The 27,365-nt window shown below is 36.1% G+C and overlaps 1 protein-coding gene across 4 annotated transcripts in view; it reads right to left on the minus strand.

Moving 5' to 3' along the window:
* Window positions 1–27,365, minus strand: part of LOC149572529 (uncharacterized) — an 87,843-nt gene that overhangs the window by 16,373 nt on the left and 44,105 nt on the right. For 2 of the 4 annotated variants that reach the window (XM_089813647.1, XM_089813646.1), the window contains exon 3: window positions 3,436–3,603. In XM_089813647.1, the coding sequence (XP_089669773.1) occupies window positions 3,436–3,603 (168 nt within the window). The remainder of the gene's footprint in view (window positions 1–3,435; window positions 3,604–27,365) is intronic. The other 2 variants (XM_089813648.1, XM_089813645.1) reach the window with 1 other exon arrangement.

The raw sequence follows: 27,365 nt of genomic DNA on the forward strand, positions 1-27,365 counted from the left end.
TATTTAGCTTTATTTTATTAGTTTTTAACATAATGTTTGCATTAGAAGAGCTCTCACTCCTAACACAAAACAAGGAGAGGGTTTCTTATAGATACATGGATGTAATATGTATTTTAGAGAAATATTTTGATGCAATAATAAATGCTATTGATGCTCTCATTCTGAGTTTAGTAAATCTTGCCGAAGTGTGTTATTTTTAATGAATTGACATTCATGAATAGTAATGGAGCTAATGGTTTTTTTATGTTATGATAATTGTGCGATCTTTTAGTTCCATTGTTAGCTTTATGTTAACAAATTTCATTGTTGTGACAAATTGGAGAAAGGATCACTATTGTTCATGCATAGCATTTTGTCTCATATGCGCGCACTTTCTTTGGCTGCATGATTTGATGAATCGTGAAACATCTTTTGGTTTTCATTAAAGTTCCCATGACAATTGCATTAGTGGAGTTGATGAAGCAATGCTTCTAATTTCATTAGTTCCCTACCAAGTCCTTTTGATAATTTAATTCATAGACGTGTTGTTACTTTGGCTTATGTTAGCTAGGAATTTCCTTTTCATTAATTTGCTTTAATTTCTTGTTACCCTATCTTTGTTATTGTCTTTTGGAACACGCGATTAAAATAGGAATTCATATAGTTGCATTAATGGAATTTACATTCATCATAAAATCTGAAAATACAAAAAATACATTGATTTTGTGGGTACATTTCATCAAAGTTTTGCAGAATTCACAAATAGCAGCAAAGGCCTCTTTGTGAACACTCACATTTATCTTCAATTGAGCTACTCAGCAGGTTGAAAAATAGTCATTCGGAACCTTGGAGTTGGTCATTGATCATCTTTTTAGGAGAGAAATTCATGAGAATTCATGTTGTTAGCATCGTGCCAAACGACTGCTCAACAGAAGTGGAGCTAAAAGGAAGGCCTAAAAACCATTCTACCCAAAAGCAAAATTGTTCTTTGATAGTTTTGTAAAATTTGCAGTTATGTTCAAACAGTTTGTTCACAGTCATAAGGTGTGTTTTTCACTAAGGTATGCCTGTCAAAAGATGCGCTTTTCACCAAGGTGCGCTTTTCAAAAGGGCTAGGATCCATAGTGTGCTTCCCCACAGGTGCGCAAACTGGAAGATCCTAACCCACCATCTCCCTTTCAGCAAGCATTGAGGCCTTCGCCTGACAAGCAAGAGTTCCTAAAACCCAGTCATTTTTGCAAGCCTCACAGCGATAAAAGGACACCTAGGCTCCACCAACTCACATTGTAAATTTCATCATCATCATCCACTCTACAATCTAATTCACCCATTCCCATCATCATGCACCATGGCTTTCTTCAATTCCCAAAGTTCACCATTGAACCTAACTGATCCATTACACAACTTGCCCAAAAATCCTGAAAAGTTTTGCCCACAATTCATCTATAGAGAATCACAGACAACAAAAGATTCTATTAAAATTTTCAAGGAAATCAGTAATCAGAACCAGATTCAGCACATGGACATGGTCTATCACTTGTAAGGAGGGGGAGACGACATTCAATTGGTACCTCAATTTGCCACCAGCATCAATCAGAGATTGGAACTCTTTTGAGAGCAAGTTTTAGGCACAATTCAAAGTCTACATTGATCCAGCTATCCTACATTATTAGTTCATCTCAACTAAGCGGGATTCCTATGAGTCTATTTCATAGCTTAAACATTGCTTCTATAGAATGTATGGAAGAATGGAGTTTCCTTACACTATCCCACAAGAGGCTGCCATCTAGATTTATTTGGGAACAATGGATTCATTAACTTCTATTTTTCTAAGAAGGTTCCCTCCCAAAGACATTGATACCCTTGAGAAGGTCTTCAAAGAGGTTGTTACATTCACAAAGCAAGTAGATCCCCATGGTGGAGGGAACTTTGTACCTTCATTTTGAATAATGCATCAGCCATACCACTATTTCTAGAAGGAAAGCCTACTACACCTAATCAAATGCCCTTTTTAAACCTAGTACCTTTACTGCAACAAGTTATTGCTGCTCCAATGCTAACAATTACATATTCAGGGTACAAGCCCCAAAAGACTGCATTCTTTGAGAAAAAGACTTCTCCACTTGCTAAACTCAAGAACAATATGGCTAATAAGTTTGAGGCCCTGAAGAAGACAATGTCCCCTTTACCCAATGAACTCATCAAAATAAAGTTGAATTCCTCAAGAAGCCAAGGAAATCATCCAAGATAGCTTGTTGCCCAAAACAATTATTCTCAAAATCAAAGCAAAAATTATGGCCCCTATGATAGCATCAACAATGAGAATAATAGTATTACAGGCCTAAGTCCAAGTGAAAATGAATAGGGGTACAATGATGTTTCAGATCAGCTTCCCCAAATCATGGAGGAACAACCTTTGTAGTTTAGTGCAATGTTGTTTGAATCACATGATAAATCTATAGGAGAACAAAATGATGAAGATGATCAAGAGTTGTGTTCCCATTCAATGAAGAGAAAGAGCATGGACACTCTGGGATACATGTTTATTGCAGCAATAATATGAACACAAAATTTGAAAAGTAGATAAGAGTCTCTAATGGATGATGTCTCTCTATGATTACATCCTACTCATCCAGACATGTAGGTTTGTAACACTCTAATGCATTATGAGGCTCCAACCAACATTACCCCAATAGTTCAAAAGGAATTACATGTAAAGGATAAGGTTTTGAAAGGTTTTATGGATATTATAACAAGAAATTTGAAGTATCTTGGAGAAGATCAGAATCCAAACATCCTTTTTCTTCTTAACTATTTTTGCCTCCAAAGGATTCATTCAGAGTTGGAATGTGTTAGTTTCCAAGATGCAATATCTAAAGTGTTAGCGCAGATAGATCAGCCTACTGAAATTGCCAGAAGCAGTGAAATTGTTGCAAATTTTGATGTTGCAATAAGTCTGGATATCCTAGGAAATTTTGAGGATGCAGAAAAGTTTCGAGTTCCAAAATTCCATGGAGTTGCACAAATTTTCAAGGTTGCAAAAAATGATGGAAATGTAGAAGATCCTAAAGTTGTTGAGATTTTTGAATCAGGAAGTCATCAATAAGAAGATACCAATGCTTCCCATTGTGATGTTGATTCCCCATTGGATAATGATAAGATACCTGTTGCTCAATTTTCACACATGTTCAAATGGAGGAAAACATACATGCTTATTACTTTCAAGTAATACTAAAAAATGCATTAAAGGAAAGCATTTTATTTATATTGAAATAATATACAATGTTTGTATGATGGAACAAATCATGATAGAAATAAAATGCTAAAAGTAAATTTCTCCCACACATTTGACTATGAGAGTAGTCCCTATGTGCTGATATACATCTGTACTCTACTGAAATCAGTAACATGAAAGAGGAGTAAAAGGAGAAAAAGGTCATGGGCACCAATCATTACCCGTAGTGACTGGTGGAGTGGCATCCATCCACATCCATCTTTTTGTCGTTTTGGACCTCACCCTTTCCATGCTTCCAATTCTTGCATCCACAAAAGAGAATAGGTTAGATCCAATGGATCTAAGAAATGCCGATAGCTCACTTCGTCTCACATTCATCATCCTACACGCTATTCATCTCAATGAAATAAAGACATACATTAGCAGATAGAGAAGCCAATCACAAAAAATAAAAGTATTAAAGGGACAATTCATTTTTTATTTGAAAACTTTTACTTGTAATGACTAGTGAAAACAAGATAACAATTGCATAGGACAGAAAATGAAAGCATCAAAGCCATTAATGAACATTTCCAATAGAAATCAATTGTACATGGATATCAAAGGAACATGTCTTAATATGAAACCTTTTATCTGTGATTTTCTTTTATTACAAATGTCAAAGTATCAAAGAGCATTAAAGGAACAAACTATATTAGTTTTGAAACCTTTTGCTTTAACATGTGTAAGAACAACAAAAGCACATCAAGAATTGCATGTGCACTCAAGAATGTGGTAGCAGAAGATAAATAGCAAAAGGAGATAAACAGCAAGAGGAGCAGAAACTTTAATTCTTGCACGAGAAGCACAAGTTCATACTATAGAGCAGAGTGAGCAATCTAAGCATCATTTCCAAATGAAGACAACAAGCAAGCAATACATTCAAGGGTGAAGGAAAGCACAACCTATAATCAATATGATGCAGTAGCAAGAAGTAATATGAAGATGCAGAAATGGTACTGATGGAGGTGTTATCAGCACTTTGTTTCTCACTTCAATCATCGTAATAAAAGTGTCATTTTAGAACAATATAGCAATTACAAGGTGGAAAAGTGCAAAAAAGGAAGAAATGTGAGTAAAAGCTGAGAAGACCATTCCAAGCAGCTCCAAATAGCATCATATTACACAAATTTTAGAGAAATACATTCATGAGTATCAGGTAATGCTGGAAATGAAAGCACTTAAAAGGTGACAAGACTGAGATATATTCATGTGAGAAAGTCATGTATTAGTTCACTTGAACGACAATATGTGTGAGATAGAACTATGTATTGTGAAGGTGTGTTATTATCTCAACAAACAACCAGCAAAAGCAAGATTGAAAGAAATTGCTTAAGCTACAGTAAACAGGGGCCATTTATAAAAAATGAAAATACTTGTTATGATCAGTCCAATGGACCTTCATCCAAGTTTTGTATGAATTTTATGGCAAGTAATCATGGAGTTGGAGCTACAGATAATAGAAGGCAATATGAACGTAAGGCTAACCTTAGAGGGCATGGTACAGCATGATAGATGCAACAATTATAAAGAAAACTTTATACATTTGAGACATGGAGAGGATCAACTGGCTGGAAAGGAAAAACCCAAAATTGCATATGATAATAACTCCAATATTATGAGGAATATACAATATACCATTGATGCAAGAAGTCATCCCCAGAATTTGCAATAAAATATGGTGTCTACAACACAAAGTCAAGCTAGGAAAAAGCCGTCTATAACCAGTCCATAAATTCCATACAACCCAGCAAATGAAACTCACGGCTGGAAGCAAAGAAAGTGAAAAAATGGCACCCAGATTTTATAACAGCAGCAAAAACTTACCATGAGAGCAGATACATCTTCTAAGGGAACCGGAGCCACATTCAAATAACAGAGGAACACTTGCTTCTCTTTTAGAAATCCCAGATACCATTCTTTCATATATCAAAAGACTCTATGTGGAAGCAGAAAAAAAAAAAAACACACTTACAGCAGAAACCCTCATGATAAAAGCATGGTGAATGATTTTCTAAAAACCAAAGAAAACCACAGGTCTGAGATATTCATGGCACCCAGATTTTATAGCTTTCAAAAAAACCAAAAAGCATTACCTCCAGGCGTCCAAAAATACAACCGAGATGGAGTTTCGCATATTATGAATCTATAGCTAAATATAACAGCAAATACGGCATCCAAACTAACAGAGCTCAGCAAAGGAGAAGAACCCATGAAAAGGGCAAATCTGTTTTCCAAAAGACACAAAGAAATAACCAGCCGGCACGTTATTTATCCTCATGCCCATGAAGCAATGGAAATCCAAACAGAGATGAGTAAAATCACTTACATCAAAGAAAACCCACGTTTTTGCTTCCAAATAGCAGCAAAACAGTGGGTGTCCTCAAAAAATCACCATGTTTCATGTAAAACCCAAATGGGAGAATGATGGCATCCAAATGAAGATCAAAATGGCAAATACTCCAACTAATCCGCAGTTAAAGCCCAATTTCGAGCCATTCAGTAAAAGGAAAATCCGCTACCAGCAAATACTGGTGTCCAGCAGGTAAACCATGGAGAATAATTGAGGAAAAAACATCCAAGACAGGCCCAAATCTGCAGCAAGATCATCCCTATGGCTAGGGTTGAAAGAAACCCTCATTCTCTTACGTAGAAGGCAAAAATCCAAATAAAGATCAAACAAATAACTTGCCTTTCTTTGCCTTAGATATTTTCATAACTCGCCCTTTATCATATTTTAGAAAACTTTCGAGTCCATGAACTAGAGATAATAAGGATTTCTTTTACTTTTAATTAAAATAGTAACATAGATTTTATCTATTACTATCTATGTTATTATTTTTAATAATTTATTATTATTGCATAGCATCTGATGCATATTGTAAATGTTATTGTTTTTTAGTTGATAAAATATAAATCAACTATTAGATAATAATAATTTTAAATGCAATTTAATAATAAATTAAAAGGAAGGGGAGAGTTTGATTTTAAAAGGGGAGTTTGCATTGTAACTTTAAGTTTAACTAGGCAGTTGAGAGAGTGTTGACACTTTTAAATGCCAAATTTTAAGGGGGAGTTTCAGTTACTATTTTTGGAGGCCTAGTTCAGACCAAGGAGTTTGGAGTCCATTATGGAGTTATTTGTGGCAGTTTTGGCGTCTTTTTTAGACTTTTCCTATGCATGGATGGTGAAGGCTTAATTTGAGATATATGGGACATATTTTGGAGTTTTTAGAGGTTCTTGATAATGAGTTAACTCATTATTTCGACCCAAAATTCTTGATTTTATGGAAGGTGGTATTGTTGTTATATACCCCTCTTGTTTTTCAAGAAGGGGTTCAGATTTTGAGGGAAGAGGGATGCTTATGTGATTTTGTCCTTGGTATCTATTTCTTCATTATTCTGAGCTATTATGCAAATATATTGTTATTTGGGCCTTTGATTGGAATAAAGTTTTCATTGGAACCAGCTTTGGAGTGAAGGATTTGGTTGTATGCTTTGAGGTGATTAACGTTATTCAATTGTGTTTTGTTGGTAGACCTTCTGAATTATGTCTTGTCTTGCATCAACCTTATCTGGTATCTGTTTTCATAGGTTTTGATATATTTGATTGTGATTAGTTTCCTTTCGTATATTTTCAAATTCTAACCTTCTCTTAAATTATTGATATGAAATAGCAATTCTTCCAAGCCAAGGTTTTGTGATTATCTGTCAAAACTTTCATTGTGTTTCAAGTATAACAAGATTTTGAGTTATCAATTCTGGTGTATCACCTTATTTTATATATTAACTTTTCATATTCAAGTTTGTCTTTTTACCCTTTTCCATCCAAGTTTTCATGTCTCCATTAGCATAAGTAAGGTATCGAATATATCAGATAGGAACCAGCCTAGAATTCGGAGGTTCAACCAAGTCATAGGTCACCCACAACTTCTGGTTCATCCAATGTTTCTCCAAAATCACTGAGGGTTTTAGGACTTAAAGAAAATTAGGATGCAGATTTTGGAGATAACAATACCTTCCTCAAGACAAGATATGTCATCAGACGAGATGGATAGAGTGCTTAATTTGGTCTCAAGCTTCACTGAGGAAATGTCTATTTATGGGTATTCTACGCATATATCAAACTATGCAATAACATATTAATGCAGAGTTCATCCCTTTGGGTTCCATTCAGAAGAAAGTTGTCCTGATTTCTTATTAGCTTGGGAGATGGCAATGGAAGGTAAGTATGATTTTGAACATGCTTCTTTGGGATACGAGGGAGGAAACACCTTGATTAATGATATTAATGAACTTTGCAATTCAAAAGGAAAACTTATGATTGAGTTTGCTAGTCCTAAGGAACCTAAATGTGACAATTCATGGTTTAGGGTTAATGGTGGTGATAATAAGTGTAAGGGGTGGATGATTTGCATAAGGGGCAGGGCTGCTCCGAGGTTAAGAAATGGTTCTTAAGGGAATTGCTGGCTGTACGGCTGATTTCTAATGCAAAGTCAGCATTGCACTAATTGCTAATATAGGTGAATAAGAGTAACCCAAGCATTCAAAGATGAGCATTCTACAGTGATTTCTTTTGTTCACAAGGCGAAGTGTTATGGTGGAGAAATCCAAGGAGGCACACAACAACATTCAATGAGTAGAGAGTTTAGGGAGTGCAAAGCAGTGAAGAGAGCAGTGTAGTGTTAGTGAAGTGTGAGCAGTGCAGATTGACTTGCAGTCCTCAACTAGGGAGGGGGCCTAGGTCTTATCCATGTAAGTCGATCAAGTTCAATCTGAGCCAAGGTCACCTCGACGAGTTCCAATGACACAGGGTGTTGGGGATGTGGAGTCTATGTGAGGAACAACAACCTAGGAGGTGAGGTGCATGTGGAGTGTGCCAGTGTTCTAAGAGTGGATGCATATCAGGGGTGGGAACTTGTATAGAGTGCTTGGGAAGTACTTGGGTAGCAATCAACGACATAGTTGAAATTGATATAGAGGGCCAAGGGCCATTTGTTCAAATCAATAAAGCTACTTGGTACCCCAAGATAATATGTTTTGAATTGTGTTGAGTTGTTTCCACTGTGCAAGTTTATATTGTGAATGTGTTGACCAAGGTGTGTGCAGGTGTTTGGCTTGGAACATTGGAGACAGGTGTAGTCTAAGATCATCCTACTTTGGGAGATCGTCGGTGCCGTGCAGGGCAAAAACCTAGTCTCGTGACAATAAGGACCACAAATACAATATTCTATCTTTTGGGTCTTGTTTTGATAGCTATATTACATCGTCGATGCTAATTTTGTATCTCATCTTGAGATGAGCCTCCTTTTGCTACCTACGAAAGTTGTGTCTCATCTCAAGGAAAGTGTAGGAAGCATCATCCCATCTCAAGCCTTGAAGTAGCAACACAATCTTAGAGCAATGATCTGTGAAATTTAAAATGGGAAGTTGAGCCTAGAAGTTTGTTGCAAATGTTTGTGGCCTTTTTTTAAATGACATTAGGCCCAAAATTCGAGGCAGAACGGCCTTGGGAAATAATGTATGAACATGGAGCTTAAAATTCAAATTCACCATTAGAAGATAAACATATTATGTAATTAAAACTTGAATTGGGCTTTGGATTAAATATTTCTAATGGCATTAATCAAGATAGAGCTTAATTTCAAATTGAGGTAAGACCCATTTTGTATTAAAAACATAAAAATTAATATTAATATTAAAAAAAGAAAAAAATGAGGAAAGAGAAAATGATGCAAATGAAAAAATAAAAAATTAAATTGAGATGAGATTTAAATTTACCTCAAAATTGCAAAATATGGATTGATTTTAAATATGAATTAATCAATTCATCCATTGTTGCATTGAAATTACCCACATGGCATTGATTTTAACAAAATGGAAATTAATTTAATAAATGTTAGGATTAACAAGACAAAAATAAAAATTACATGCAAATATATCCAATATCATAAAACAATAAAGCACACAGAAGAGACAAAACACAAAAATTAAACATGGTTCACCCAATCCCTGGGCTACATCCACCAATAGCAAGTCCAATATTCTTATCATCCAGTAATTACAACTTGATTACAATCAATAATCCCTTACAACTCAATACCACTGCAAAAAGCTACAATCTCATCATACACATTATGAAATCCCTAACCCTAAGCCATTTAATACAAGTTTTTTATCGCTTACAAAATTAGGGCTAGAATAAGTTGTCCAATAGAAAAATAACTGTTGATATCTTTTACATTAATAAAGTCAATTGAGTTTTTAGGGGTGTTACCCCCAAAAACCCTCGTGGGAGCATTGTCCCTCGACCCCACCATGTACTACGATGAGGAGCGCACTTGGGACTCTACCCTAAGACCTTACAAGGGGCACTGCCCGCAAACCTTCATAGAATAATATAGGGGGAAACTGCATCGAATGAAGTAGGGAGAAATTAACCTCTGAGTCTTATTAGGCTCCACATAACAACAATCTCCCACTTAAAGACTGATTAGACTCCACATTAATAACCTCCCACTTGGAGACTAATCATAGCATTTCTAAACTTGTAGCTCCCACTAGAATGTAAAACCACCCTGGACTCTATTATTTCTTTTATTCTATTCAGTCAAGAAGACCAACCAAAGCTAAAGAGTTCACTTTCTCCCTTGTCACTCACTTTGTAAACATACCGGTTGTATTATCATCTATATGTATGTTTTCTAGCTTTAACTATCCATCATCCAAACTGACTAAATGAAATGGTACCACAACTATATGTGCTTAGTCTTTGAATGTAGAGAAGAATTCTTTGCAAGATGAATGGTTCTCTGGCTACTTGTAAACAAATAATTGTCCATCTGATGGTGCCCAAACTCTTCCATGAAGAATTGAAGCCATATCATTTCCTTGGCCGCCTCTATAGCAAACACATACTCTGCCTCTATAGTAGATAAAGCATTCACCTTCTGTAACCGTGAAATCCAACTCACCGTTGTCCTAGCAACAGTAAAGGCATATCCTGCAGTACTCTGTTTGGTATCTAGATCCCCTACCAAATTTAAGTCAACATAGTCTTGTAAATCAGTAGTAGAGTCTCCAAAATTTAAACATTTACTAGATGTGCCTCTCAAATAGTTGAGAATCCATTTGACTACATTCCAGTTCTCAATCTCAGGAAGACTCATACTTGCTAACAACTGTCACTTTATGTGCAATATTTGGCCTATTATATACCATAACATACATTAAACTTCCTATAGCTGAAGCATAAGGTACCTTGGCCATCTTATCCTCCTCTTGTGTCATTGGACATGTCTCCTTAGTCAATTTCAAATGACCAGTAAAGGTGTGCTGACAGCTTTGGCATTCTCCATACATAAATGCTACAACACCTTCTCAATATAGTCAACCTAAGATAAAGTCAATTTGTTGGTTTTCTTATCTCTGCAAATTTTCATACCAAGGATTTGTTTTGCTACACCCAAATCCTTCATAGCAAATGAATGTTCTAACTGTTGTTTCAATCCCTTGATGTGATCCATGTTAGACATAGCTACAAGCATATCATCAACATATAAACATAAAATAATGTATTTGTCATCATCTGACCTCTTCAAGTAAAGACAATAGTCTGAATGACACCAAGAGTAACCATGCTCATGCATGAAACTTTCAAATTTAAGATACCATCGCCAAGGCGTTTGCTTCAAGCCATATAAAGTTTTCTTCAATCTGCACACTAAGTTCTCCTTACCTTTGACCTCAAATCCCTGTGGTTGTTCCATATATTTTTCATCCAAATCACCACAAAAAAAGTTGTTTTAATATCAAGCTACTCCAAATGCAAATCTTTAGTAGCCACAATACTTAAAATAGTATAGAAGTCATTTTAATATCTCATAAAAATCAATGCCCTTTTTCTATGCAAATCCTTTTACAACTAACCTAGCTTTAAATATTTTCTTACCTCCATCCTCTTCTTTTAGCCCCTAAACCCATTTATTCTTTAAAGCCTTTTTACCTGTAGGCAACTTCCTTAAATCCCAAGTCTGATTTTTCAGCAAAGAGTCCATTTGTTTTGTCATGACAAACTCCCACAAAAAGCTTTGTATCCACCTACATAGCTACATCATAACATTCTAGTTCACCAACATCTGTTAATAAAATAAACTACAAAGAGGGAGAAAAAATTTCTAGAGGCCTACTTAACCTTGTTGACCATCTAACATTTGCTAGGGTTTGTGGTATTTTTTGTTGTTGTTGTTGTTGCAAAGCATAAGGAATTACTCGATGATCATCTTTTGGACATCCATTACTACATAATCATTTTCTTTCTCCTCATGTTGCTGCAACAGATCTTTGTACAATGCTTACTGAATATGACATCCTTGCTTCTTACAATTTTATGATTTTCAAAATCCCAGAGCCTATAACCAAATTCATCAATGCCATGTCCAATAAATACACATTTCTTTGACTTAGCTTCCAGCTTGGTTCTATTTTTAGAATCTATATATGCAAATGCTTCACAATCAAAGGTTCTGAGAAAAGAATAACTCACCTGCTTACCAATCCATGCTTCCTTTGGAATACAATAGTCCAAAGGAGAAGAGGGATCTATATTGATTAAATATACAGCAATATTGACAACCTTTGACTAAATGTTTAAGGACAACGCAACATACAACCTCATGCTCCTTGCATACTCCATTACTATCATGTTCATGCATTCAACCACTCCATTTTCTTGTGGAGTCCTTGGAATAGTTTTTCGACTACAAATATTATTAGTGGAACAATATTCTTCAAACTCATTGCTATAACACTCACCACCATTATCAAATCTTCAAACATTTTAGCCTTTTACTAGTCTCATTTTCAACCAAGCATTTTCATTTCTTAAAAGTTAGAAATATATTAAATTTATGTCTAAGGAAAAAAACCATACTTTTCTAGTTGCATTATCAATAAATGTAACAAAATAATGAGAGCCACCAAGGGAAGATACCTGAGCTAGTCCCCATACATCTATATGCACAAGCTCCAATTTCTCATTTTTCTTTTCCTTCCCACTCTTCACAAAACTCTCTTTTGTTTTCTATAAACAAAACTTTCACAAAAATCCAAAATGATAGATTTTAGACCTGGTAAAACTTTCTTTGATTGAAGTAATTATACCTTTCTCACTCATGTGCCTAAGTCTATTGTACCATAGTGTTATTTTAGAATCTACAACAACTGTTTGTTATCCCTGCTCAACTGCAACAACTGTTCCTAAACATTCATTTTCTCTAAAACAATCAAAGTAGAAGGAATAGTATGACATGTGCAAAGATAAAAGGTGCCTACTTTCATAACTTTTGCTACTACTAAGGAACCTTTTGAAACCTTCCAATTTTTATCTTTAGAAGTACTTGTACAACCCTCATCACCCAATTGCCCTGCTGAAATTAAATTTTACTCAACCTTGGAACATTTCTTACCTCTTTTAGTAGCCAATGATTCTCATTCTGCAACTTAATATTAATTTTTCCCTTTTGAACAATCTAACAAGGTTCATTATCTCCCAAATAAACAAACTCAAAATCCCCTTGGGCATAATCAAGAAAATAATCTCTATAGGGAGTAGTATGAAATGAAGCCCCTGAATCTAAAACTTGTAAGTCAGATCAACATTTTCTAAGGAAAGAAGCAAGGCATCCTCTTCAGGTTTATTACTTATCACATTTGCCTCCTTGTTTCCTTCTTGTTTGTCTCCTTCATTGTTCTTTCAAGTCCAGTAATCTTTCTTCTTATGTACTGGTTTACCATAGTACTAGCAATCTCTTGGTCCCCTAGATTGAGACCTTTTTCCCTTTAATTTTCCTCTTAATTTTTCACAATTTCTATAATTGTTTCCTCTTTTATTCGTTGTGCCTCTACTTTGTGTGTTCAAGACACTTCCTGATGCAGATCCACCTAAGCTTTTCCTACAAGTTTCCTCACTCAAAATCACACCAATAACATCATCAAATTTTAGTGTATTAGAACTAGAAATAGAATTACTCACAACCATTACCAAGCCATTCTCACTTTCAGGCAAAGAACACAAAATCAAGAGAGCCCTAATTTTTTCATCAAAATTGGCATTTACAAAGGATAATTGACTAGTAACTGTATTAAACTCATTTAAATGATCAGCTATAGATCCACCTTCTGTCATCTTCATATTAAAATAAATTGTTGATGAGAAATATCTTATTTGAAGCGGAGGGCTTTTCATACAACTTTCCTAGGGTTTGCATCAACTCTTCAATCAACTTTGCTTTCATAATATTAAATGCCACTGATTGTGCCAGACATAAATGAATACTTCCAAGTGTCTTTCTGTCCAAAATATCCAAGTCCTCATTCGTCATAGCTGTTGGTTCCTTTGATTTTCCTTGTAATGGCCGCCATAAATTCTTCTGACAGATAATCCTCCATTAGCATTTTCCCTAACTAAAAGTTCTTGCTATTAAAATTTTCAACCTTCAACTTACTCTTGTCAACCATCACTCCCACTCAACCATGAGACCTTCCTACAAAGAATAATTAAAAACAACCTTGCTCTGAGACCACTTGTTAGGATTAACAAGATAGAAATAACAATTACATGCAAATAAATCCAATGTTAGAAAATAATAAACCATATGCAAGAAAACACAAGACAAAGATTTAACATGATTACCCCAATCTCTGGACTGTGTCCAACAATAGAAAGTCCAATATTCTTATTATCTAGTGATTACAACCTAATTATAAATTGTAATCGCTTACAGAACAATACCACCACAAGAATCTACAATCTCATCATACACATTACAAAATCCCTAACCTTGAGCCATTTTATACAAGTGTTTTGCCACTTACAAAATTAGGGCTAGAATAAGTTGTCCAATAGAAAAGTAGTAGCCAACACCTTTTACAATAATAAAGTCAATTGAGATTTTAGGGGTGCTACCCTCAAAAAACCCTTGTAGAGGCGTTTCCCCTAGACCCCACCCTATACCGCGATAAGGAGCATTCTTGGAACTCTACCCCAAGACACTTCAAGAGGCACTGTGTTAGGATTAAAGAGACATAAATAACTACATGCAAATATAACCAATATCAAAAAATAATAAATCACACAGAAGAGAACACAAGACACAAAGATTTAACGTGGTTCACCTAATCCTTAAGCTACGTCCATCAACAGTGAGTCTAATATTCTTATTATCCAATGATTACAATCCCTAATTCCTTGCAACTCAATACATCCGCAAGAAGCTTCAATCTCATTATACCTAATAAAATCCCTAACTCTAATCCTTTTTATACAAGATTTTTCCGCTTACAAAGTTAAGGCTAGAATAAGCCGACCAAAAGAAAAAAATATAACTCTCATTGCCTTTTACAATATTAAATTCATTTTTGGCTTTAGGGATGCTGGCCCTCAACTTTTCCCTGTATCGCAACAGGGAGCGCACCTGGGGCTGATGACCGCTTAACCTCGCAAGGGGTGCTAGAGGGGCATTTTCCCTTAACCCCTAGAGCTTGGGGGCACTACCCCAAACCCTCATAGTAAAATATGGGGGGAAACCATGCCAAATAAAGTGGGAAAATATTAACCTCCAAGTCCGCTTAGGCTCCACATCACAACACACTGCCCCTTGACCCTGTCTTGGGGGCATTGCCTCCAAAATCCGTGAAGAATAATATGGGGGGAAATTGCGGTGAATTAAGTAGGGAGAGATAAGTTTCAAGACTGATTAGGCTCCACATAACAACAATAAATGGTAATAAATTAAATATTTTCTAATCAAATTTGTATTACCCTATTAAATTTTTTTTTAATTAGAAATCAAAATAGATAGTTTGTGATGATTTTCTAAGTCTCATTGCAATTATCATTTAAAATTTTATAATTATTTACAAGTAGTATTTTGCCTTATAGAATAAGAAGCACATTTCCCAAAGTGATGAGGTGGCATTGTCTACAATGGGCTCTCTTCTCCTTAGTCCATGCATCATTCATCCTTATCCAGTTGTTAAGGATTTGAATTTTCTCATTGGCCCATGAAGGTAGTGTAATTTTCTCATTGGCCAACAAGGTGGTGCTTCATTGTAATTTGGTGGACATTTAATATTTGTAGATATGGTTATGAAACCTTAATTAGGGCTTATGTTGATTCATGTTGACTCTTGATTTCAAATTAATCTTGGTTGTTTGTTGTATTTGAGCTTCCTATATAAGGACTTCACCCCTCTCATTTTTAAGGGGGAGAGGCTGGAGAATTTTTGCTACTATAATGCTAAAATTGCTCTACTTTTCATTGTTGTGTCTTCTTGCATGGCGAATTGTTGTGATCAAGTTTGCATTATTGCATGGTGATCCATATTTCCTCAATTAAGGATTTCAATTTATGTTGTTTTAAAATAGTTTAGTTTGATGAAAGAATTGTGGATGTTCACTTGCTTGACTCAAATATAAACTAGGCCACAAGCCTCTTTCTCATGGTAGGAGTGTGTGTGGTGAGCTAGTGAAAATACTTTACTTCAATTTATATCTAATCTTTAGTTTGCATCCATTGATGTGATTAAAGAGGGTAGATATTGATGTGAAAATCACTTGTGTATCCCTTAGAAGCTTGCACTAGATGGGTGGAGTCATTGGCGAGATTACATCTAGTAGAGTCCATGTCATCCATGCTTCTTTTCATTCCTAGTTAGAGGTAGAACTAGCAATAAGTTGGAGTTGGAGTTGAAGTGGAAAAGTTGTAAAATCAAACTACATTTTCTTTACACATTATGAAGAAAAATCGTTAGAAGTGTAACAATTGATATCCATTGAATGAATAGTGTAAGTCCCTTTGTGATAACCAGCATATCACATCATAAAACTAAGTGCAGTCCATGATTAAGAAGGGACCTTGAAGTCATTTTATGATCTTACTTTGCAAGCTTAGCATGAGAGATGACCTTATATCTAGAGAGGATTGAGTGTTTGGTGTTTCTCCTTGAAACATTAACTAATTATTATGCATATTGTCATGGAACAAAACTCACATCAATAGTGCTTTGCCAAGAAAATATCTTGGAATCCCCTTATTCCGAGGAGCTAATAGAACAATGTCACAGAAAGATTTGATGGATAACAACTTATAGAAGATGGTGGGTTGGCAGAGTAAATGGATAGCTTCTGCTGGGTGGATGTTAATGTTGAAAACTATCATATCAACTAATCTTGTTTATTCTTATGATGTCTCTACGAATTCCTAAGAAGATTATGACGATGATTGGTCAAAAGATTAGAAAGTTCTTTTGGAATAGGGAAAATCAATAAGAAAAAATTATGCTTTTAGCCTCATAAAAAATTTGTAAATCAAAAGAGAAAGGGGGTGTTGGTCTTTGTGACTAGAAGATAATGAATGAAGCTCTGGGTCCAAAACTAGTTTGTAATATTAATTCTTTCCCAGAGATGTTACAGGTTAGGATTTTGAAGCTAAGTATCTAGACATGATGGACAACCATGGATTTTGACTATTCAAAATCCTCCAAGAGGTTTGGTCAATAGAACTTCGTCATAATGTGTAGACCTGTTATTCAGGATCATATCACATGGCAAGTTAGTAATGGCTTGATTCAAAATTTTGGGGAAATTCTTGGAACGGTCTCCCAATTTTGAAGTAGAATTTGGATTTGTCGATTCTAAGAGAATTATTGCCAGCAAGATGAGATGACAAGGTTGCTGATTATATTGAATTGTGGGTGGAGCAGATGGGAACAAAATAGGTATGGAAGAGAATGGATTTTGATGAGCTAGAACAACATCAGACAAATCTAATAAACACAAATTTTAACGAAAGATAGATCCTACTACCACAGAAGGAGGATAGAGTGATGCGATGTGAGGTTGTCTCAAGCAATTACTCTATTAAATCTGGCTATAATTTTTACATTGCGATGAAGGAGATGTATTTGAAGCAAAAAGGTTATGTTGGCACAGTGATTGCCCACCTAAAGTTGGAGCCTTAGTTTTGTTAGCAGTTAAAGGTAGGATTTTAATAGGTGAAAGGAGAAGATGACTTGCCTTTGCAAGCCCAACAAAATGTGTAATGTGTGAGAAAGTTAAGGAAACAATGGATCATTTATTAGTTGACTATGAGATGGTAGAGAGTTGTTGGGCTTATCTACAAGGTATGTAGGATTGTAGGGGCCTCAATTAAATACCATCAAAGAGGTTTTTGAAGGATGACCATCTATATTAGGTAAGTCTTCTCTCTCAAATATTTGGATAACTAGCCCTTATGTTGTTATTTGGGAGTTATGGAAGCACAGAAATAGGTGCATCTTCTTAGATAAGAGGGAACCTCTTGAGAGGCTATTACAAAGAATTGACAATTTAATTGAAAAGGTGATGAGTACTTCTACATTTAAGAAGAAATGCCTCCTTACTCCTTATACAAATGGGGATGGGCATATTATGAATCTTTGGTCAGCTATTAAAATAAGGTCAATGATAGGTTATTATTAGTTAACAATGTAACACCAGTACTAGGGTACGTCAGGACGGCAACACATCAGGATGAGTTTTTGGGATGCGAGGAAAATGGGCCTCATTTTCAAGATGGTGGGGGGATGGTGGCAAGGGGAGATGAGGTAGGGAGGGGTGTTGTATAGTGTATATAATATATATAGAACTTGAAATGCTTATTATGAAATGATGTTTCAGTAGAACATACCAAATTAAAATACTTGAACATAACAAAATAGCAATGTAACACAGGGACTCGCACCCACCTCCCAAACCTCGAAGTACCCATCCCCGAGATGTCCCCGCACCGAGTACTTGTGCACCCAAGTACCCCCACCTCCACCATTTCGCTACCATGCTTCCATTGGAATGGGTACTTGGATTTCTTTTTTTAGTTGTTTCTATTGGGTATGTAATATGTTAATATGTTGAATGTTCAATTTTTCTAGTTCATGCTGCAATTTTGATCTATTGAAGTATTTTAATTTGGTATGTTCTACTGAAACATCATTTCATAACAAGCATTTCAAGTTCTATATGCATATTATACAACACCCCTCCCTCCCCCATCCTCCCTTGCCACTGTCCCCTAGTTGTCCCCCTGTTGTCCCAAAAATGAGGGCCATTTTCTAGTCATCCTGGTAACTTGTCCCACCGTCCCCCCGTCTTGACGTACCCCAGTATTGGGGTAACATTGCAACATAAACTAGAACCATTGAACATTCAACATAGTAACATATTAGATACCCAATAGTAACATTCACAAATCAAAACTCAAATAGAAATTGAAGTCCCCATTCCAACGGCAGCATGGTTGTGGAATAGTGGTGGTGGGGGTACTTGGGTACCCAGTGCAGGGACATCTTGGGGATGGGTACTCTGAGGTCTGAGAGGGGGGTGTGAGTCTCTATGTAACACTATTAGTTAATAAGAGAAAGGGAAGTGGTGACATGGTCAACTGGGAAAAAGTGGCTCTAGACTTAAGGTGAATTTTGATGGTGTTGCGAAAGGGAACCCAAGTCCTTCAGGGATTGGTTTACTTATTAAAGATTGCATAGGGCAGGTTGTGATTTATGCAATACAGAGAATAGAAAATGAAATTAACAACGTAGCTGAATCAAAAGTAGCTTTGATGACAATCAAGTTAGCTAAGGAACTGGTGATTCAAAGTGTTCACCTTAAAGAGGACTCTTTACTTCCTACACAAGCCATAACAAAGTTGACATCACATGTGTGGCATTTACAAAACTATATTTGGGCCATTGACAAAGGATTAGAGTACTTAGATAATTATAAAGTAAGCCCTCTCAAAAGAGAGGGGAATAATGAAGTTGATGTGCTCTCGAAATGGGAAATAAGTTTTCCAAATGTGGGTGAGTATAAGATGGAGTCTTATAGGGGATTAGATGATGACTTGATTGATATTGTTAATCTAGCTAGCAATATTAATCATGATTAAGTTATATTGGGGACCTTAAATTAATGTCATTTATATTAAAAGGAAAGGTAGTTCATGGAATGATTATTATTTATGAGGATATGGGGCGAGGATGGAAGGTGATAGCCACCATTAATGATGATGGGGATAGTTACGTATGATAGATTGCTCGCATAGAAGGCCAGTCTTTAAATGAATGGGATATGGTGGTCTAGGGTAAACTAAAAGCCGAAGTGATTGGCAGAGGGGAATGGTGAGCACAAAGAGGGCTACTTTAGAGACGAGTATGGGAATGAAATTGAGGTTTCAAAATAAAAACAGTGATGAAGTTTGAATGATGACTTTAGCAGGAAGACATAGAATGGGTACCCGTCTCTGAAGTATCGAAGTACCTTGTCTCTTTGTGGATATGAGCTTTTAGCATTTTCAGTTTTTGCAATAAACATAATCCTTTAAAATGGAGATGACCATATCTCAAGTCATGTACCCATGCTTGATCTAGACAAGTTGCCTTGAAATTTGCTTCAGTTTCTACCTTTTCACTCTTCATCTGCAGTGGAAACATCATGTTCTTTGCCATTTAAACCTTTGATATTACCATGTTACTAGAAGTTATATCAAATATAGTACATGCATTATTCTAAAAAATGATTATGTTACCTTTTTGTACAAGTTGACCAATGCTTATGAGATTACGGTTCAAACCAGGAATAAAATAAACATCTCAAATGGACCTCTTACCAAGATTTGTTACAACACTGATTCCAACTTCATCCATAACTAGCATTATCACCCAAATTTTACTTTTAATTTAACTAAACAATCAGAAATTTCAAGCGAAAGTCTATTTCTTGTCATGTGACTGCTACATGCATAGTCTAGAAACCAAGAACCACTTGAAATTTCTTGAGCTACATGGAAAGTTATAAACAAAGTCTTTTGCAAGAACCCTAAAAAATGCTGACAACAAATTTTCAATTGTCTCATATGCATTTTGTTGAACAATTGTTGTGCAAGGTCTATTTTAAAATTTATGAGCTTCTTGAGCCAATATAGTTACAAGTACCAGTTACTTGCAATGGAATTCAGTCAAACAGTTGAGAGATGACTGAAATTCAAACATATTATTTGAAAAGATAAAATAATACCATTTAGCATCCAAAAGAAATTCAGCAATTACTAAAATTCCATCAGATTTATAGAAAAGAGTTGGAAAACTTCTTAACGAACTGAAATTGCTAATTCAAAATTCACATCATATAGATAAATTGCTTGGAATGCTTTACAATAGTAAACAGAACTAATTAACTCAATTTCTAACCTCTTAAATTCTGGACTCAAAAGTGCAGCAAACACCTTTGCATGTGTCAAGCCTTGAAAGATTTGTACTTGATGGTCTCTCAATCATGAAATGCCTACAAACTTTGTTTACAAGAATGTCCTCAAGCTTAGTCTTTATCATCTCTGGAAATCTTGGCATAACAGCTTAGGTTGAACATTATGGGTTTGAATTCCCAAGTCCAACTCACAAGGTACTGTATTGATATTGTCAAACATAGAAAGACAGCTGCTACAGCAATATGGGTCTCTTCTATTTTACACATCATCACCAACAAGCCTTCAATATTATTCGGTTGAGATTTTGAGTGCCTCCTCGAAGTGAAGATTGCTTTCTTTTGCGTATGCCAGCTCCAACTTCAAAGAACATAACTCAATGCAAGAGCTCCATATACTGGTTCAGGCACGCAAAGCTTTATTTGTTTAATATGCCATTGTCCGACTCAGACCAAGAAATACATAAGTCATGCAAGTACATCATGTGTGATCCTACCATTCTCCCTCCAATTTTGGGTATTTTGGTCACTCGGTGATTGCATTTAGGTGTTTTATGCATTTGTGGATCATTTCATATTAATCTGTTATCGATTGGCATGTTTTTGCATAAATTTTTCATTGTTGCTCATTGGTCAATTCGAGTCAGCACTGGTACATAGCCAGTCAAAAGTTGAATTTTAGGCATGTAAGGTAATGTTGTTATTGGCATGATTTTGGGCCATTTGGATGTGTTAATATGAGTCCTAGTTAGTTTGCACGAAAGTTGTCTTAAAAGTGCAAAAGTTGTGAAGTTGCAAAATTGAAGAAGTTAAAAAGTCACAGTGATTCCTGGTCCAATTGGTGCACGTGGGGAGTTGAAAAGCCATCTCCTACGAAGATTTATGGATGAGGTAAGACATTGGCAAAGGTTGATGAAGATTTGGCAAGATTTTGGTGTGAAATTCTTGGATTATGATAACCAATAAGTTGGATTTCCTTTGTATTCTCAAATTTGCTTTGAATAACTATATTTGTAAATGCACTAAGGAAGAAGCGTATGTTAATATATCCTTTTGATGCACGTTGATTGATTGTGATAGTTGAATTGGTGGCCTTGGACAAATTAGTTTTACTTGTTGGCCCTGTTTTGGCCCTTGCCTAGAATTTCTAACTAAATGGCCTATTCCTCCTGATTCTACCAATGAAAATTTGAGATTTTGTGCAGGGAGAGGGATAGGAATGTGTACAAGAAGATTTTCTTGGTGTTTTTCTTTTTCATTCAACAGGCCTTTGGAATATGCAGTGAATTTGTGGTTAGGCATATGGATGTGACTAATCAAGAATGCAGAACAGTCCATACAGAAGGAGGTTATTGAGGTGTAGGAAATCATTGAAAGGTGGAAGACACTCATTTGAGATGTCCTTGAGGTGTTGGAAAAATAAGCTTGTTTGGGTTGTGATTAGAACTATGAATTTTGGAAAGTCCTAGTTGAATAGGCTTGAAACCCTCAATTATTGAGCAATTTGAGGCTTTGTGCCTTACACTAGATAGTTGAGAATTTGAAACCTCATATTATTGTAGTTCTCCAAAATGGGTGTCCTAATATCTAATTTGTTTGGGTGGTGCTTTAGAGTGAATTGTAGTTATTTGTCAAAAGCTAAGTTGGGAGTCCTAATTCTACTAGGTCTGTTTTAGGCCTATGTGCAAATTCTTGATTTGGTATTGGAATATTGCCTTGTAACTTTGAGAATAGTTGGAAACAAGTTAGTAGAGATGTCTAGAGCCTCTGTAATGCCTCTTGGATGCCTGGTAGTTGCAGTTGTAAAAAGATCCCCACGGGGGGGGGGGAGCTTGTGAAGGGGGACGGGGGGGCTTGTGAAGGTTTACAAAGGAAAGTAGCCAGATTGGAGTTAAGGTGAGTTGTGGATGTGGGAGGTAGGAACAAAGGGGTTGGAGAGTGATTAGGTGAATTGGAAAGTTACCATTACCTATTGCCTTGTGGCCTGACCCATATTGGGAAGTAATTTGGCTTTAGGAGCTCACCTAGACTAATTTGGACTTTGCCTGGTCCTTTGTGGAACCTTACTTGCATCGAATTGGTATCACAACCATACCAAGTAGTCCGTGACCTGTTTGTTAAAGTGACAAGACAAGATGCATCTGGGAGTTAAGCAGTTTGAGAAGGTGGTTCAGTAGATGGAGAAGAGGATTGAGGACAAGTGAGAATAGAGATGGAAAAAGTTGTTGGCCTTGATGAAGGCCAAGGATAATGATTCTGACATTGAGAAAGAAGAGGTAGAAGAAGAGTAAGAAGAGGCAGAAGAATAGGGTCAAGGACCTGTTGATAGAAGAGTCTGTGCTGAAGAAGAGGCTAGACAAGCTTTTCTTGATGCTGTAAAGGTTCAAAGAAAGAGGACTTCAAGGTTGAAGTACCTGCTTTTAGTGGCAAAATGGATAGTTAAGAATTAGTTGATTTGATAGCCGCTATGGATACTTACTTTGATTTGAATGATGTGGAAGGCGAAAAGCCAAATATGCAAGCACCAAGCTCAAGGGTTCTGTCATCATTTGGTGGAATTATACTCAGAATGAAAGAGAGAGGAATGGCAAGAAACCAATTGCCAGATGGAATAGGATATTTTCTATGATGAAGAGTGAGTTTATGCTATCAGACTTTGAGGTGCAAATGATTAGGAAATTCCATAACCACAAGCAGGGGGATCAAGATGTTGTCAGCTATACTGAGGAGTTTCATAGGTTGAGCATGAGGGCACACCACAGTGAAGACCAAAAGGAACTAGTAGCCAAGTATGTGAATAGCTTGAAATAAAACATTCCAGATGAAATTAGTTTGTTACTTCCCAAGGCTGTGGATGGTGTTTCCAACTAGCCATCAGGGCTGAGGAGATGCTTAAAAGAAAGGGTGATCATAACAACAGAGGAAGAGGAGAAAGGAACATCAGTAGAGGCAGCGGTAGCTTTGGCAGAGGACAGAGCAGTAGAAATGATGATAGTCAAAGTAATGAGTCCAGAGGTGAGCATAGTAGCAGAGGGGTGCAGAATTTCAGAGGACAAAGAAGGCCTTTCAACAGAGGTAGACAGAATTTTGGAGGTTCAGGCAGAGGGAGTGTAGACTTTTATGGTAAGTGTTACAATTGTTTTCAGTATGGACACACAAAGAACCAATGTCCTAGCAAGCCTTCCATTTCATCTGCAGGCAGAGATGGAAGAAACCAACTTCTATTGGAGGATGAAGGTAGTAGTAGCAGTCTGAATACTTCAGTTGGAAGTGCAGCACCAGTCATTGATGGTGAGAACATGATGATTAAGAGGACATTTTTGGAAGTCCCATTAAAGCAGTAGCCACCTCAGAGAAAATCTCTGTTAGGACACAGGGTAAAGCAGATGGAAAATTGTGTAAGATTATTGTGGATTCAGGGTCAACTGAAAATGTTTTTTTTCCTACAGAGATGGTGGAGAAGTGCAAGGTTAGGAGATTTCCCATACCTCACCTGATAAGATCTCTTGGCTCAATAAAAATCAGAGTTATACTGTTGAAGAGCAGGCCTGGGTGGAGTTTGAAATAGGTGAGTATAAAGATAGAGTTCTTTGTGAACTAATTCCAATGGATGATTGTCTTTTGATACTAGCTAGGCCTTGACAATTTGATGTGAAGGCCCAACATGATGGAGAAAAGAACACTTATCTACTTACCAAGAATGGTAAGAAATTTAAAATGGGTCTTCTTCCATAACAGTATTGCAAGGAGAAAAGTGAGTCTTTATTGACGTTGGTTGGGGGTAAAGAATTCTTGAGTATGAAAAGGAGGATGATTTCCAAGGGTATGCAGTAGTGGTCAAGCCCAAGGAGGATGTTAAGAATCAGGAACCATTGTCAAAGGAGGTAGACAGTTTACTCAAACAGTTTCCTAGTATTGTTGTAGGAGAACAACTTGAAAGTTTGCCACCAATCAGAAGCATCTGTTACATCCCAGTTTTTGACCCAACTTAAAATGTTTTATATAGCTGTTGAGGTTTCATGTGAAGCTAGTTGACAGTTAAAATTAGTTATGATCATGTGAAATGGTAAGATGGTTAAATCGTTTTAATTTCACTTAAAGATGACATGTTAGTTAATCGTTATGATGCTATTATATTGTTTTCCTGAAATCTTAGAAAATTGATTATTCATCATGGGAAGTGGGATGGTGGTTTGCCATTATGATGGTTTATGAATAATAATTTGTTACGGTAAATTGTTATTATATTGAGGAATATAATATAATCGTGTAGAATTCCCTCGTAGGAGCATGTTGAAGGGGGGAAGTATTGCTAGAAAGGAATTGGGCATGGGGGGGTACCACCATCACTGAGCAAATAGGTACGAGCCCTGAGCCGCCATGGCTAAAGGTAAATAACTAAGCAAGCAAGAGTGTATGTTGGGCGACCATGAGCTAACCTATTAAATTACATATCATTTAATAGTTAAGAGATCACTAAGCATGAATTGATATTTGAGCAAATTTGTACCTTTGTAATTGTATAGTTGGAGCCTCCAGGTGCATAAGCATGTCTTATCATATTGGACAAAATGATACCTAAATATCTATACATGTACATACACATATGTGTACATATGTAAACCAATTTTATATATATATATAAGGACGTATAAGCATACTTGATGTTTGGTGTATATGTAAGAAATATATGGTTGGGGTTTTACACATGTACACATATATAAATACATACTTATATAGGTATCTATAGATACCGTGGTGTTATATACTAAGACAACATTATTATTTCTTTCACCTTTGACTAGGGTCTTGATTATTATTTTTGCCTTGGGCAGCCCTCTGTTTCTTTCTTCTTTCATCAAGCTTATTACTTGGAAGATAACAAGTCAAATATTTGAATAAGTGGCTTCAATTTCTTTGAGTGTTGGCTTTGTAACTCTCCACCACCTACCTTCTTGATAACCAATGCAGTGCACGGGGAGTTATATAGACTTCCCACTGCCTTAGTTTTTGGCTCTAGGAAGTTCAGTTCTAAATCGCACTTATTTTCTCTGAGTCAAAGACTTGCTATTTTTTTTACCTGCTTTAAATCACAAATCAGAAGTTTGTTGCACGATTGAAACTTGTGGCACCCAAGCCAAAGTGCTGATCATACCCAGCATATTCAGGTCATGCAATTTGTTTAATCAGCTCCCTTTATATGTTCTTATCTTGTGGATCGCTGAAAAGATATATTTCCACAATGGCATGATTGTATGATGCATACTAGCCATAACCAAAAGGCCAAGATCTTATCGATTTTGAAAGCACATGAGTTGTTTCTTCTCTCTGTTTTCTTTTGTTTGAGATTCTCAAGTGATATTACCAATACAGCCCCACACCCACATGCGTGAGGGACATCATTGTAATTGCTTTTCAATCATTTGTAAATGCATAATAGGTTTGTTGCATGCAAAGATATTTCTAATATAAGGCATAAGCTCTGATTCTTTCTTTTATTTCTGATCTTGCATGATAACTACATAGGGGCAGATCATAGTTCCCATACCATGTTCTTTACAATATTATGCATTAAGTAATCTTGTGAGAATCTGAATCCTATATTATGATACTCTAACTTAACTCACTGGTATTTTTTGTATACCAGTTGTAGTAAGAATCAGAAAGATATATTCAAGGAAACCATATGTTAAAGATCTCATTGTTATAGCAGTCTTTTGTGATGCACCCAAGGCTAGTGAAGTCATGTGAATGGGTGAAGAGAAGAGGAATCGTGCAAGGAAGAACAAACTATGATCAGATTCTCAAATTGCATTAACATCTTAAAAAGAAATTACTAAAACATCCAAGTTAGCTCATGATTGTCCAAGTATACTTAGTTGTCAAGTCGAGTGGTGGAATTAAGTACTAGGATGCTCACTAGCTGGTCAAGTTGCCCCATGTCTATTTCTAAGTAGGGAGTTCCTTTCTCATTAGAGATTGCATGGGTATAAGTTAAGGTTCATGGTTGGGAGGTTAAGCCCCTGACAATGTTTCCCTCTCCACAAGATGTCAGGACGTGCATCAGACAAAAATAAGTTAAGCATTCAAACATTTATTGGTAATAGGTATTTTCCTTTCATGATGTTATTTAAGTAAAAGATAAGATGGATTGATTTATATCATCGATTCAATTATTTCCTTTAATGAAAGCAACTCCTCTTGTCAATATAATTGGCAACTAGTTAGATCAGTTGATCTTCCAACTGAATATGGAATATATCTATATGCAAGCGATAGGTTTATCTAATGGATAGTTATTTCAATCTTCCATTTATGTGAATAATGAATATGAGCATAATTTTAACTAAATGTTATTGCCATAGTTAGCAATGGAAGGAGAAGGGATGATATAGTGGTATTTGATACCCTAAATGATACAATGGCATTTGGTGCCCTAAATGATACCGTGGTATTTGATGCCCTATTTGAAACATTGGTATTTGATGTCCTAAATGATACAGTGGTATTTGATGTCCTAAATGATATAATGGTATTTGATGATAATGGTGTTTCGATAAATGGTATAGCTATTTGTGCCTAAGCAGCATGTATGTATTAAACTAGGTTTTGCAAAGCATCCCTCGATGAATTTTGGTTTTGAATTCTACGGTATGTAGATTTTTCCCTTGTTAAAATCATTGGTGGTGTTTTCAAATTGTTGGCTATGAAATTTTCAAATTAACTATTTTGTAACCATTAATTCTTAGTTACCGGATTCGTGCCCTAGAGACCGGATCCAAATTCGTGCCTGGATTTGTGCAGATCCGGGCAGGATCCT

Source organism: Cupressus sempervirens, chromosome 2 (genome assembly GCF_028749045.1).
Source record: "Cupressus sempervirens isolate cs-2001-9-10 chromosome 2, ASM2874904v1, whole genome shotgun sequence".
Lineage (NCBI taxonomy): Eukaryota > Viridiplantae > Streptophyta > Pinopsida > Cupressales > Cupressaceae > Cupressus > Cupressus sempervirens.